The sequence below is a fragment of the Rana temporaria genome, chromosome 11, assembly GCF_905171775.1.
Source record: "Rana temporaria chromosome 11, aRanTem1.1, whole genome shotgun sequence".
In the NCBI taxonomy this organism is placed as follows: Eukaryota; Metazoa; Chordata; class Amphibia; order Anura; family Ranidae; genus Rana; species Rana temporaria.
Genome location: NC_053499.1, coordinates 23,933,053 through 23,948,318, shown reverse-complemented (window position 1 = coordinate 23,948,318; position 15,266 = coordinate 23,933,053). Strand labels below are relative to the sequence as shown.

Below are 15,266 nucleotides of genomic sequence, written 5' to 3'. Positions count from 1 at the left end.
AAGAAGCATGGGCGGAAGTGACGTTTTGACGTTACTTCCGCCCTGCTATGCTATGGGGACAACTTGCCCTCACTCGTATCCCAGCTGAGGAGAGGAAAGGACCCGATCGCCTCCGCCGCTACCGACGGCTCCGGTAAGAGGCAGAAGGCGTGGGAGAGCCGATAACGGTGATCTTGCGGCGAATCCGCCGCGGAGACCACCGTTATCGTTTACAGGACCGCTCACAGTAAAGATAGATATCTCGGTTGTGGCAGCAGCTGCTGCCGTTACCCAGATATCCATCTTTAAAAAAAAGTACGTATATGTACATGAGCGGGTCCATATTGAGACTAAAATCCTATGGAAAAAAAAAAAAGGGTTGTCATTTGAAAAAATGACAAAATGACAAGAATAAAATGTCCCTATAAGATGTCTGGGCAGAAGACTGCGACACACCGAGGTCTGTGGTGCTGCAAAAACACACAGAAATGCTGAATATTTAGTGAAGGAATCTCAGTGTACACAGAGTGTGTGCTCTTCCATCAAGTCAGTATCGCCATAGCAACAAAAGCCAGTATCGCCATAGAAACAGAAGCCAGTACATTCCACAGACTCCGCCCCTCTTCCAACTGCCACTGAGGCAGCCAATCAGGAGAAGCGGTTGTTTTTCTGGCCTGCTGTGATGTCACAATGTCCTGTGTCCAGCTGAATAAATTCTGAAGCGACAGAGGTCTGGCTCAGTGTGTGAGGAGCTTCTGTGCAGTGAAGACCTGTTTTTCTGTGCTCAGTTCGCATTATTGTCTCGCATAGTTCTTATACGTTTATTCGTATATTTAATTACACGTTTTCTCGCGTTTTCAGTCGCGTGTGTAAGCTTTAGTTTTCGATAGCTTTTTAAAAAACTTTTTTCACAATGTTATTACGTCAATATTCCGCCCAGAGGGTGGAAACGTCGGAGAACAAGGCTTTAATGGAAAAGCTTGTAAAAAAGCTGGATGAAGAATTAGCCTTGAAGAAAAGAATCAAAGAGGAGAGACAAAACGACATCAATGAGTTTATCAAGAGTCGTTTCCCATCTGTCCGCAAATCCCGCAGGCCGGACTATGTTTTACTCCGCGATCCACATCGTTATGATGATGTTGAGGATATCACTCTCACAAAAGAAGAGTACTTCCAGATTGGGTTAGAGAGACACCGCCATCGTCTAACCTCAGGACGTCATACCCCACGTGGTGTACCATACCGTATATTTGGAAGGGAAATCATTGAAGAATTAGACCTTTATGCTTCCATGCTAAATGATGAAGATCTAAAGGCATTAAAGGAATTCATCAAAGAGAAATATGAGGAAAAACCAGAGGTCATAGAGACAAAGGAGACAACTCCTCGACCTCAAGTTGGTGAACAGCCAAGGCCGTTAAGCAAAAGAGAGCATTTAAGTAATCAGTTACCCTCTGCAGAGATAAAATCCTCGGAGGGCACAAAGCCCAAACCAGTGGATATTACCCAGAAAGTCTACACAGGGTACGACCCAGCAAAGTATAAACTTTTGGAGGAGTCATGCAGAGTAAAAAGGGAAGAGTTCCAAAGATACCCTCAACCCTTGACACCACCAACTGGAACCACATTTCCAAGCTTGGCAACAAAAGGCGCAACTCCTGAAATTAAAAAGCCACTTCTTAGAAAGTCAAGAGACCCGGAGGGCACAAAATTTCCCAAAGTGGATGTTGCCCAGAAACACGTCACAGGGTACAGCATGACAAAGTATAGACATTTGCATGAGTTATGCAGAGTAAAGAGAGAACAGTCCGCAAATCTCTCCAGTACACCGTCAAATGTACCCAAAATGCCAAGCCTGCCAAAAAAAGGAGCAGCGCCTGAAGATAAAACGATTCCAAGGTGGCAAAAGTGTGCCGATAAAGTGATGCTGCCTAAACCACCTCCACCAAGAGAAGACGGCAAAACTCCTCTTGTAGCTGGGCACCGAAGATTTACTCAACGTCGAGATATTCTCAGAGACGAGGTTCAGATGAAGATTACTGAAAAGAAGACAGTGGCCCAGATTCAAGAAGCACTTGCGCCCGCGCAACCATAGGTTGCGCGGCGCAAGGGCTTACTTGCTCCGGTGTAACGAGTGCTCCTGATTCAGGAACCTCGTTACACCGAATGCAGCCTAGGATCTGACAGACATAAGCCTCCTTATGCCTTCACATCCCAGGCTGCATTCTTGCGTTGGCCGCTAGGGGGCGCGGCCATTGTGATCGGCGTATAGTATGCAAATTGCATACTACCACCGATTCACAAAAGTTGCGCGGGCCCTGCGTACGCAAGGTACGGAGTTTCCGTACGGCGCCTTTAGCATAAGGCTGCTCCTGCTAATAGCAGGCGCAGCCAATGCTAAAGTATAGCTGCGCTTCCCGCCCGTGAAATTTAAATTTCACGTCGTTTACGTAAGTGAACCGTTCACTTAGAAGCAAATGACGTCCTTGCGACGTCATTTGCCGCAATGCACGTCGGGAAAGTTTCCCGACGGAGCATGCGCTGTTCGCTCGGCGCGGGAGCGCGCCTAATTTAAATGATTCCCGCCCCCGGCGGGATCATTTACATTAGGCAGCCTTGCGCCCGGCTGTTTAGCATATTGCCCGCGCAATTTACGGAGCAACTGCTCCGTGAATCGCGGGCAAAGCGCAATATTTGCGTGGGCGCAGAGAAAAAAATGTGCTCTTTGCCCACGCAAATATTGCGCGATTCTACCTGAATCTGGGCCAGTGGCTGCAGCCCGGCTAGACAGATTAATGAAGGATGCCAACCGTAATTAATACGGCTCTCTTAATAAGACTTAAAGGGCAACATTGAAAATGCATAATTTATGGCACAACATATGCAAGCCCACTGCCCCAGTGACAGGCATCCATTCCACCTTGCTTGTATCCAGTGGTGTCATTGGGGTTGGTGTCATCTGGTGCAGTAAAACATGGTGTGGTATAGGGCAGGTTAGGGTGGTATAGTGGCAGGTTAGGGGTGGTATAGGGGCAGGTTAGGGGTGGTATAGGGGCAGGTTAGGGGTGGTATAGGGGCAGGTTGGGGGTGGTATAGGGGCAGGTTGGGGGTGGTATAGGGGCAGGTTTGGGGGCGGTATAGGGGTGTATAGGGCAGGTTGGGGTGGCAAAGGGGCCAGTTAGGGATGTAAAGGGCAGGTTAGGGGGTGGTATAGTGACAGATTGGGATGGCATAGGGCAGGTTAGGGTGGTATAGGGCAGCGTGCTCAGTCATTGACATTGCTCCCAACTGTCCCTAATTTCGAGGGATTTCGGGGAGGGGGGGGCGGGGGGGGGGGGGTTGGGGGAGAAAAAGTTGGGGAGGAATCGTAAATGAACGCAAAGTTGAATAAGGCTCCTGAAAGTGATTGCTGATGTGGTTAAAAAAAAACAAAAAACAAAGCAGATTATAGAACAGCGTATAACTACATAAGGTTATAGATGTAAAAAAACAAGGCTGTAGAGTACCTTTAGTCGCTGCACATAGCAGCTGTGGTCATGATCATCATAACTGAATTTTCAACTAAAGATAACAGATTTCAACCCTAGGCGGGGGCGGGGAGAGGGTTGTAGAACCCGCAGAAAGGCAAGAAAAGAAGAGAAATAAAAGGGATAGAGAGGAGGATTCAAGGAGTACTAGGTGTACTCTATGGTTGCTCACGGAGCTCGCGCCCACAACCCCGGGCCTTAAAGGTGACGTATTTATACGTCGATCTGCCCAGCTGTGCCATTCTACCGACGTATATAGTCGTGCAGCGGTCAGCAAAGGGTTAAGGGAATCCCTCCCCCTTCCCAAGTCCCCCAGTGTCCCCACTGGCCCTGCTGAGACCCATCCTGGACCACCTGAAAGGAAGGGGGAGATCTTTAGGCTGAAGATGTGATCACAGATGGACAGAGAATGCGACTTGTTTATCCTCAAATCCGGAGGACCGAGATTTTTTGACCGAAGGCAAGATGAACTCAGAATTGCCGATGAGTTTGGCTATGTGCCCAGCTAAAAACAGGACTAACATTTATTTACCGACACACACTGGACAACATACAATGACTGGCACGCACTGACCTACACTAACAGAGGACGTCCAGATGTACATAAACTGACCGCTCCATGCTTTAGAGCAGGGGTGGGCAATTATTTTTTCGATGGGGCCACATGAGAAACTAAAAATATTTTGGAGGGCCGGGCCAAAAGGCTAAACTCAATACTGCATAAAATCAATTGTATTTCTTTATAAAAAGCAGTAAATATCATTGTTGGACAACTGGTACGAGTACTTGTTATAGACATGGCACAGGAGGGGGACAGAGGCTGGGGACATGGCACAGGAGGGGGACAGAGGCTGGGGACATGGCACAGGAGGGGGACAGAGGCTGGGGACATGGCACAGGAGGGGGACAGAGGCTGGGGACATGGCACATGAGGGGGACAGAGGCTGGGGACATGGCACAGGAGGGGGACAGAGGCTGGGGACATGGCACAGGAGGGGGACAGAGGCTGGGGACATGGCACAGGAGGGGGACAGACGCTGGGGACATGGCACAGGAGGGGGACAGAGGCTGGGGACATGACACATGAGGGGGACAGAGGCTGGGGACATGACACAAGAGGGGGACTGAGGCTGGGGACATGACACAGGAGGGGGACTGAGGCTGGGGACATGACACAGGAGGGGGACAGAGGCTGGGGACATGACACAGGAGGGGGACAGAGGCTGGGGACATGACACAGGAGGGGGACAGACGCTGGGGACATGACACAGGAGGGGGACAGACGCTGGGGACATGACACAGGAGGGGGACAGACGCTGGGGACATGACACAGGAGGGGGACAGACGCTGGGGACATGACACAGGAGGGGGACAGACGCTGGGGACATGACACAGGAGGGGGACAGACGCTGGGGACATGACACAGGAGGGGGACAGACGCTGGGGACATGGCACAGGAGGGGGACAGACGCTGGGGACATGACACAGGAGGGGGACAGACGCTGGGGACATGGCACAGGAGGGGGACAGACGCTGGGGACATGACACAGGAGGGGGACAGACGCTGGGGACATGGCACAGGAGGGGGACAGACGCTGGGGACATGGCACAGGAGGGGGACAGACGCTGGGGACATGGCACAGGAGGGGGACAGACGCTGGGGACATGACACAGGAGGGGGACAGACGCTGGGGACATGGCACAGAGGCTGCAAATAAATTATCATATCACTTCTTCACATCATCAGTATGCTGGGTCTTCCTCCTGTGCCCCTTTCACCTCTCCACAGATCTGACCTGCGGAGAGGTGAAAGGGGCACAGGAGGAGGACACAGCATACTGATGATGTCTAGGTAGGATAGCACTTCACACTCTGCTGCTGGACTGAGGAGGACTCACCAGACAAGGCCAGGGCAGTGGCACTGAGGGCAGGCAGCAGGCGTCGCGAGGAGTACTACTCCAACGAAGAGAGTGGAGACCAGGGTCCACTCCAGGTCCGGGCACCAACATGGCGGCTGGCCGACTGCTACAGTCAGTCAGTCGGGCAGGCAGAGCAGGCAGGCAGGCGCACTGGTCGGTCTCCGTCTGCCTTCACTCAGTCCACTCCGTCACAGTGGGGGTGCATCTGCAGTGTGTCCACTACATCAGCTGCTGTGTGCTATCCCGCCGGTGCCGCTCTCCACAGAGTCCGCACATTCTACGATGTTCCTCAGTTTCCCCGCGCTGCTCTTTTGAATAGGCTGGCAGCAGTGTTGTTAGCGCGAAAATGCGCTTTGATAATTGGCTGCGCGGCGGGTGGTGGTGGGCTGGGCGGTCAGAGAGGGCGAGGCTATGCATAATGTAGGAGGACTAGACGCTGCCTGCGCTGCGGCTCACATTCGGATCTTTTTACGGGCACATTTCCCTTATTACGGACTTTTACGAACAGGGAAAAAGTGCCTTTTATTTACGTACTGTCCGTAATTCTATGGACGGTTGGCAACTAGGGTTGTCCCGATACCACTTTTTTAGGACTGAGTACAAGTACCGATACTTTTTTTTTATGTACTCGCCGATACCGAATACCGATACTTTTTTTTAAATGTGTCCCCAAATGCAGCCATGTCCCTCGTACAGCAGCCATGTCCCCCGTACAGCAGCCATGTCCCCCGTACAGCAGCCATGTCCCCCGTACAGCAGCCATGTCCCCCGTACAGCAGCCATGTCCCCCGTACAGCAGCCATGTCCCCCGTACAGCAGCCATGTCCCCCGTACAGCAGCCATGTCCCCCGTACAGCAGCCATGTCCCCCGTACAGCAGCCATGTCCCCAGTACAGCAGCCATGTCCCCAGTACAGCAGCCATGTCCCCAGTACAGCAGCCATGTCCCCAGTACAGCAGCCATGTCCCCAGTACAGCAGCCATGTCCCCAGTACAGCAGCCATGTCCCCCGTACAGCAGCCATGTCCCCCGTACAGCAGCCATGTCCCCAGTACAGCAGCCATGTCCCCAGTACAGCAGCCATGTCCCCAGTACAGCAGCCATGTCCCCAGTACAGCAGCCATGTCCCCAGTACAGCAGCCATTGTCCCCCGTACAGCAGCCATTGTCCCCCGTACAGCAGCCATTGTCCCCCGTACAGCAGCCATTGTCCCCCGTACAGCAGCCATTGTCCCCCGTACAGCAGCCATTGTCCCCCGTACAGCAGCCATTGTCCCCCGTACAGCAGCCATTGTCCCCCGTACAGCAGCCATTGTCCCCCGTACAGCAGCCATTGTCCCCCGTACAGCAGCCATTGTCCCCCGTACAGCAGCCATTGTCCCCCGTACAGCAGCCATTGTCCCCCGTACAGCAGCCATTGTCCCCCGTACAGCAGCCATTGTCCCCCGTACAGCAGCCATTGTCCCCCGTACCTACTGTTATCACCGCGGCGGGGAACATTACAGACAGCGTTCGTTTGAACAGCTGTTTTCCCCGCTGCGCATAGACACTCCCCCTTGGACGGATCTGTCCAATCGTGAACAAGGGGGAGTGTCTATGTGACTCCCCCTTGCTCGCGATTGGACAGATCCGTCCAAGGGGGAGTGTCTATGCGCGGCGGGGAAAACAGCTGTATACTCGGTATCGGTCCCGATACTGGTATCGGTATCGAGACAACCCTATTGGCAACACTGCCCGGGGGCCGGATTAAAAGGTCCGCCGGGCCGTATACGGCCCGTGGGCCGTAGTTTGCCCAGGTCTGCTTTAGAGAGATGCACACAGACAGACAACCAAATTAGGAGAGAGTAGATCGCACACACAGATTATAGGATGAGGCCTACTACAAACATACACCCAACATTAGAAAAAGGATGACTAGCATCCAGTAGGGTAGATTAGTGTAGTTAGTGTAGATCCTGCCCTAGAAGAGTCTACCTTGCCGTGGTGGGCAGGCTTGGAATCTCTTGGTCAAAGGTGTGTCAGTGATTGGGCGAGAGGATCACTAGATCTTCACTTCTGGCCAATTGATTTTACCAAAGGACTCTTGGTTTATTCAGAGTATTTATAGTTGGAAAAGGAAAAAATGTGTATAGATCCATAATTATACTTTCATAAAACACACAATAAAAATTGGTATATTTACATTTGAATTGCTTCTTCTTTTATTTAATCCTTTCATGACCGGGGGTCATTACCACTTGGATGCACAGGCCACATTTGTAAGTCTGGAAGGGGCTCTATGGCTACTTCTTCCACTTCTGGTGTGTGTAGGGATGTGTAATTGGTGTTTATGTATTTCATGACTAAGCCTATTTCTGACATTTGGTGTTTACAAGTTAAAATCCGTATTTTTTGCTTGAAAAATTACTCAGAACCCGAAACATTATATATATTTGCAATGTTGCAATATTTTATGTCACACAGTATTTGTGCAGCGGTGTTTTAAACAATTTTTTTTTGGGAAAAATGTACTTTCATGAATTAAAAAAAATATGAAAAAGTAAAGTTAGCCCAGTTTTTTTGTATAATGTGAAAGATGATGTTACGCCGAGTAAATAGATACCAAACATGTCACGCTTTATAATTGCACGCACTCATGGAATGGCGATAAACTACGGTACCTAAAAATCTCCATAGGAGACACTTTAAAAATGTTTTATGGTTACCACGTTAGAGTTACAGAGTGCTAGAATTATTGCTCTCACTCCGATTATCGCGGCAATATCTCACATGTGTGATTTGAACACCATTTACAGGCGCAACTTCCGTATGCGTTTTCTCTGCTTCGCGAGCTCGCGGGGACTGGGGCGCTTTAAATTTTTTTTTTTACACATTATTAAAAAAAAAATTGATCACTTTTATTGCCGTCACAAGGAATGTAAACATCCCTTGTGACAGTAATAGGTGGTGACAGGTACTCTTTGTGGAGGGTTTGGGGGTCTGAAAGACCCCCAATCCCTCCTTTACACTTCAAAGTACTCAGATCGCCGAAAATGGCGATTCTAAATACTCTATAATTTTTTTAATCCAGCGCCATTGGCAGCCGAGTAAACTGGAAGTGACTTTGCGACGCCGCTTCCGTGTTTACATTCAGGAGACTGGCAAGAAGCTGGAAGTAGCGCATCGTGGATCGGGTCTCCCAGTGGGACGGGAGGCCGGTCAGAGCAGCGGGAGCGTGGGGGATGTCCCCTCCCGCTTCTCCGGTATAACAACCGAGTGGCTTTTAGCCGCATCGGTTGTTATGTCTGGATAGCCAATCGCCGCTCTAAACAACGGTACCGGGATGATGCCTGCAGCTGCGGGCATCCTCCCGGTATAGCCCCCGAAAGCCAAGGACGCATATATGCGTACGCTCTGCGGTAAGGGGTTAACATGTGTCCTAATCATGTATGTACTGACAACAACGCTGTATCCTGGCCTAGACCAACAAGGCCCAGGCCTAGGGCAGCACTTTGCAGGGGGGCAGCACGGAATGAGTCCCGGCAGGCCTGCACTACACTGTTAGTGCCAGTCTAATGGGGCGGACTGGGCTTAGAGGCAAATTAGTCTAGCGGCCGCACCGTTTCCGGTATGCAGGCTGCCTGCATTCCGCAACTGTGGGGGGAGTTGCTTCTAATTTTGACTGTCCTATCATCCTGGACCACAAACCTTCCTCACTGTGCTATATGCTTTCTGCTGCACCATTGGCAGGGTTATATCTTCTTAGTCCTCTCCATAAAATTATCAGAAATGTGTGCTTAAAGTAGAACCATAGGCAACATTTTTTTTTTCATTCTGGATACAGTAAGGGAGGGTTAGAGCCCCTGTCAGTTTATTGTTTACCATATCTGTAAATACATTGTTTATCATTTACTTCACTTCCTGCCCCATAGCCAAACAGGAAGTGAGAGGAAATCTTTTCAAAATTAAGGGAATCCATCCCCCCCCCCCAGGGAACTAGAGTCCAAACTCGAAAACTTCAAGGTGGGTCTTAATCAGAAAGGAGTGTGGCCTTGACAGGAAGGGGTGGGTCATATATAAATTAGAGGGTGCATGAGCTTATTCAGGCCTAGGGCAGCACAAAACCTAAATACACTACTGCTTACAGTACATAAAGGACAGGTAGATGTTTACTCTCTGGCATGGATTTAAAGATTATTGACACTTTTCCATAAGATGGGCCAAACACAGTCACCCTCCCAATGCACAACAGTAGAGAATGAACGTAAATGTGTCAACTTACCTCAACTCGGATGTGTTTGGCCAAATCTCTGGAGCTGCCAGTTAGAAAGTCGGAGAATGCAGTCTGCATGGAAAAACAGGATGAGTAGGAAGGACTAGGAAGACATGAGAGTGATGATCATTACACCTAGATCTACTCACCCCAGCATAGAACATCTTATTGCGAAAACGACTGTTGAACTTTTCTGGGTTTGCCTCTAGGAAAGGAGAACAAATAGACCCGTCACATAACAGATCTGGTCCAAAAAATGATGGCACTTACAGTGTATCTAAAACCCCACAACACACTTGTATTGAAAGTGTTTTATTATATCTGTTTCATGCAAAATCAACAGAGATACCTGTTGATCCTGCCAGAAATCTAGTGAGCTGTTAACTTCTTGTGCTAACTATTAACTGGCATGATTCCCAGTTCTACAAAACACATCTCCTCTATGTTATAGAAAGAAGAAGAGAAGAAGGGAAGGGAAGGGAAGGTGTTCAGTGTCATTGTCCTCTGTGCAAAGTCTGACCCAACTATCATACACAGAACGTATAGGACTCCGGAGAAGCTATTTAATTGGGGCAGGAGGGACACCCAGACGTGCCCATGTTGCCAACAATCTCCGGCAGACCTGCTTCACATGCTGTGGAGGTGCCCCAAGCTGGCCAGATATTGACGTGAGCTGGTGAATACCATTAATGGGTCTTTTTCCACCCACATTGTCCTGGATCCTAAAATATCCTTGTTGGGTTGCTTGGATGAGGAAGTAAATCTGATATTAACACCAATTAACATGCTATTGTAAACTTATCGCTATGAAATAGTTATCACTGAGTCCTCCATCATCTAAGGAATGGAGCCTCCAGGTATAAAAGACCCTCCTGAAAGAACAACAGGTCTATCGAAATAAGGGCACACCGAATAAATTCTAAAAATTGTGTGAGGCATGGCTGGCAGTGCCTGGTGTGGTCCCATTCTCATTGGTCTCCCTCAGAATACTGCAAAGTAGCTAAAAATGTTGCCGAGCTTGCACTTATGCTGATATTTAATATTACGTATTGGCATATATACAAAATAGTACTGTGGCAAAAAGGTAAACTCATGATTATTAACCACTTAAGCCCCAGACCATTTTGTTGCTAAAGGACCAGGCCCCTTTTTGCGATTCGGCACTGCGTCGTTTTAACTGACAATTGTGTGACGTCGCTCCCAAACAAAATTGACATCCTTTTTTTTCCCACAAATAGAGCTTTCATTTGGTGGTATTTGATCACCTCTGTGGTTTTTATTTTTTGCGCTATAAACAAAAATAGAGCGACAATTTTGAAAAAAAGGCAATATTTTCAACTTTTTGCTATAATAAATATCCCCAAAAAAAAAAATTATATATATATATATATATATATATATATATATATATATATATATATATATATATATATATATATATATAAAAAATTTCCTCAGTTTAGGCTGATACATATTTTTGGTAAAAATAAATAAATTGCAATAAGCGTTTATTGATTGGTTTGCGTAAAAGTTATAGCGTCTACAAAATAGGGGATAGTTTTATGGCATTTTTATTATTATTTTTTTTTTTACTAGTAATGGCGGCGATCAGCGCTTTTTTATCGTGACTGCGACATTGAGGCGGACACATCAGACACCTTTGACATTATTTTTGGATCATTTTCACAGCGGTCAGTGCTATAAAAATGCACCAATTACTGTGAAAAAGACACTGGCAGTGAAGGTGTTAACCTGTAGGGGGCGCTGAAGGGGTTAAGTGTGAAATGTGTGATTCTTACTGTGTGGGGGCGTGGCTTGGCCTGTGATGTCACTGACCGTAGTTCCCCATGACAGGGAACAGACGATCAGTGACAGGCTCACTAGGAAGCACGGGGAGGGGTTTGTTTACACTTACCTTTCTCCGTTCTTCATCTTTGTGACCCGATCACGGGACACCGGCGGCGATCGGGTCTTCAGGTCCCGCGGAGCTCAGGACTGGGTCGCGATTGTTCCATTCTGACAACGTATATCGTCGTGCGGCGGTCCTTAAGCGATTAATATCACAATGAGTGTGATCACACGTAAGAGCTGAGGTGAAATGCTTTAGACCAGGCATGTCCAAAGTCTGGCCCGGGGGCCAATTGCGGCCGCTGTTCCAGTTTAATGTGGCCCATCTGGTAATTTGGATATATACTGTATTTATCGGCGCTGCCTCTGAGGGGACAGGGAGAGGGGGAACGCGTGCTGTCAAATTGCATACAGGAGAATCTCCCGTTTACTCAGTGACATCTGTAATAGGAAGTCCCGTCTCCTGGGCTGCCATTGGACAACTCCTCTGTCTATCATAGGAGGCAGGAGAAATTGTATTAAAGAGGCTGCTGTATAAGCAGAAGATTCTCCTGTATGCATACCGATTTGTTGGCGCTCATCCCGCCCCTTCCCTCCGAGGTTTCAGATGGACATCGATCAGGCTGCATTCATGGCAATGGAGAGGCTGCATTCAAGGCAATAGAGAGGCTACAGATGGGCACTGATTAGGCAGCATTGATGGGCACTGATTAGGCAGCATTGATAGGCAATAAACCTCATTTTGCTTCATAGTTTTTTTATTTACGTTTTTTTCCCCCCTGAAACGTCCCATCTAAAGTGAAGGTGCGTGTTATACGCCAATAAATACGGTATATCCAAATAACACGCCCACGCTCATATCTTCACCACACACAGCCACAAAGGCAAGAGAAGTTGTGTTGGGCGGTGTATTAGTGCTTGAACGAACACACTTAGACCAAATTTTAATGGTTGAAAGAATGTCAGGCAAAATGATCGGCCCTTACGCATGTTCACTTCATCAAATCTAGCCCTGTTTGAAAAAAGTTTGGACACCCCTGCTTTAGACTATTTAATTAGCAAGGGCACTGTTTCTCGAGGTACTGTATTTATATAGTATGACAGGCATGTTGATGCCTAAAAATATATCACCATATAACCCTACATATTTCTTATCAGATTACTGTATCTTCTGTATCGTTTGAATTTCTTTTTCTTTCAAAATATTTTATTTTCAGAAAATAAATATTACAATTCAGTACATTACGGTACATCTCATTATGAATAAAATCTGGTAGATGACCTCTTAGAATAAATTTGTTTCAATTTCTAGATATCTGCTTCAGTAGGGTCAGAAGTCTATGGCCCAGATTCACAGAGAGCGGGCACACATTACGCCGCCATAGCACAAACCAATGTACGCTATGTCGACGCAGCAGAGAGAGGCAAGCATGGAATTCAGGAAGCCAGTGCTTCCAGCGCTGCGTCGGCGTGGCATAGGCTTCAAAGGCGCAGGTGGAAGTGGGCTTGCCCCATGCAAATGAGGCGTGACCCCATGCAAATGAGGCGTGACCCCATGCAAATGATGGTTGGAGAGCCAGACAAGTACATTTAACGAATTGCGCATGCGTTGTGATGGGGACGCATCCCCGTGCGCATGCTCACAACCACGTCGGAACAACTGCCTAAGATACGCCGGATCACTGCCTACGCCATGAACGTAACCCTACGCCCATCCAGACACACGTCCAGCGTAAAATACGCCGGCTTGGCCGGCTTGTGTTCACTGATGCAGACCTTTACATGTCTGCTGCTTTACGCTGGACGTACAACTTACGCGCACCTCTCGTAGCCTGCGTCGGCCGCGCGCAGGTTCGTGAATCGCCGTATTTTCCTCATTTGCATATTTTAATGGCTAATCAATGGCAGCGCCACCATGCATCCAGCGTAAATGTGCGCTCACCCTACACCGGCGTAGGCAAGTTACGTCGGCGGGATGAAGCCAGTTTTTAGGTGTATATTAGTTTGTGGGTCTGGCGCACAGATACGATGGCGCACATTAGTACTTACGTAAGTGCTTTGTGAATCCGGGCCTTTGTATATGCAAATTGCAAGTAGCATGTCAATTGTCTGATGGTGCGTTATGCACCGCAATTTATTGTAATTATTTTTTCTTCTTTCTCGGTTTGCCTTGTTGTAAACATGCAAAAACCTTAATAAAAAATATCGCTTAAAAAAGGCTAGGAAGTGTGTAACTGGAAGGATCACCAGGTAAATTTAAAGTGTATGGAAACGCTAACAAGAAATGTTAAATTAAATCTTATTTGCTCCTTTTGGGCTGTTAAAAATACCATTAAAAGTATTTTATTATATCCGTTCGACAAGTGCAAAAAAATTAAAAATAATTATATGCAGTATTTCAAAAAAAGTGAGTACACCCCTCACATTTTTGTAAATATTGTTATTATATCTTTTCATGTGAACACACTGAAGAAATTACACTTTTCTACAATGTAAAGTAGTGAGTGTACAGCTTGTATAAGAGTGTGAATTTGCTGTCCACCCAAAATAACTCAACACAGCCATTAATGTCTAAACCGCTGGCAACAAAAGTGAATACACCCCTAAGTGAAAATGTCCAAATTGGGTACAATTAGCCATTTTCCCTCCATGGTGTCATGTGACTCGTTAGTGTTACTAAGTATTATTATTATTAGGTGTGAATGGGGAGCAGGTGTGTTAAATTTGGTGTTATCGCTGTCACTCCCTCATACTGGTCACAGTAAGTTCAACATGGCACCTCATGGCAAAGAACTCTCTGAGGATCTGAAAAAAAGATTTGTTGCTCTACATAAAGATGGTCTAGGCTATAAGAAGATTGCCAGGACCCTGAAGCTGCAGCACGGTGGCCAAGACCATACAGCGGTTAAACAAGACAGGTTCCACTCAGAACAGGCCTCGCCATGGTTGACCAAAGAAGTTGAGTGCATGTGCTCAGCATTATATCCAGAGGTTGTCTTTGGAAAATAGACGTATGTGTGCTGCCAGCATTTCTGCAGAGGTAGGTGGGGGGGGGGGTGGGTCAGCCTGTCAGTGCTCAGACCATACGCTGCACACTGCATCAAATTTGTCTGCATGGCTGTTGTCCCAGAAGGAAGCCTCTTCTAAAAATGATAAACAAGAAAGCCTTGCTGAAGCAGACTAAGGGCCTGGATTAATGGAACCATGTCCTGTGGTCTGACGAGACCAAAATAAACGTATTTGGTTCATATGGTGTGAAGCGTGTGTGGCGGCAACCAGGTGAGAAGTACAAAGACAAGTGTGTCTTGCCTACAGTCAAGCATGGTGGTGGGAGTGTCATGGTCTGGGCCTGCAATAGTGCTGCTGGCACTGGGGAGCTACACTTCATAGAGGGGACCATGAATGCCAACATGTACTGTGACATACTAAAGCAGAGCATGATCCCCTCCCTTTGGAGACTGGGCCACAGGGCAGTATTCCAACATGATAACGACTCCAAACACACCTCCAAGATGACCACTGCCTTGCTAAAAAAGCTGAGGGTAAAGGTGATGAACTAGCCAAGCATGTCTCCAGACCTAAACCCTATTGAGCATCTGTGGGGCATCCTCAAACAGAAGGGCTTTTATACTGGAGCGGTGCGCTAGCAGAATGGTAAAAAAAAGTCCTGCTAGCAGCATCTTTAAAGAGGTGAAGGAGCGGTGTGTATACCGCTCCTGCCCATTGAAATGAATGCTGCAACG

General features: G+C 47.8%; 1 protein-coding gene across 4 annotated transcripts in view; it reads right to left on the bottom strand.

Moving 5' to 3' along the window:
- The window catches only part of LOC120917125 (diacylglycerol kinase zeta-like), a 274,751-nt gene that overhangs the window by 64,389 nt on the left and 195,096 nt on the right, over positions 1-15,266 (bottom strand). For all 4 annotated transcript variants that reach the window (XM_040328180.1, XM_040328181.1, XM_040328183.1 and 1 more), the window contains 2 exons: positions 9,825-9,880; positions 9,685-9,747 (listed from right to left, as the gene is read on the bottom strand). In XM_040328180.1, the coding sequence (XP_040184114.1) occupies positions 9,685-9,747; positions 9,825-9,880 (119 nt within the window). The remainder of the gene's footprint in view (positions 1-9,684; positions 9,748-9,824; positions 9,881-15,266) is intronic.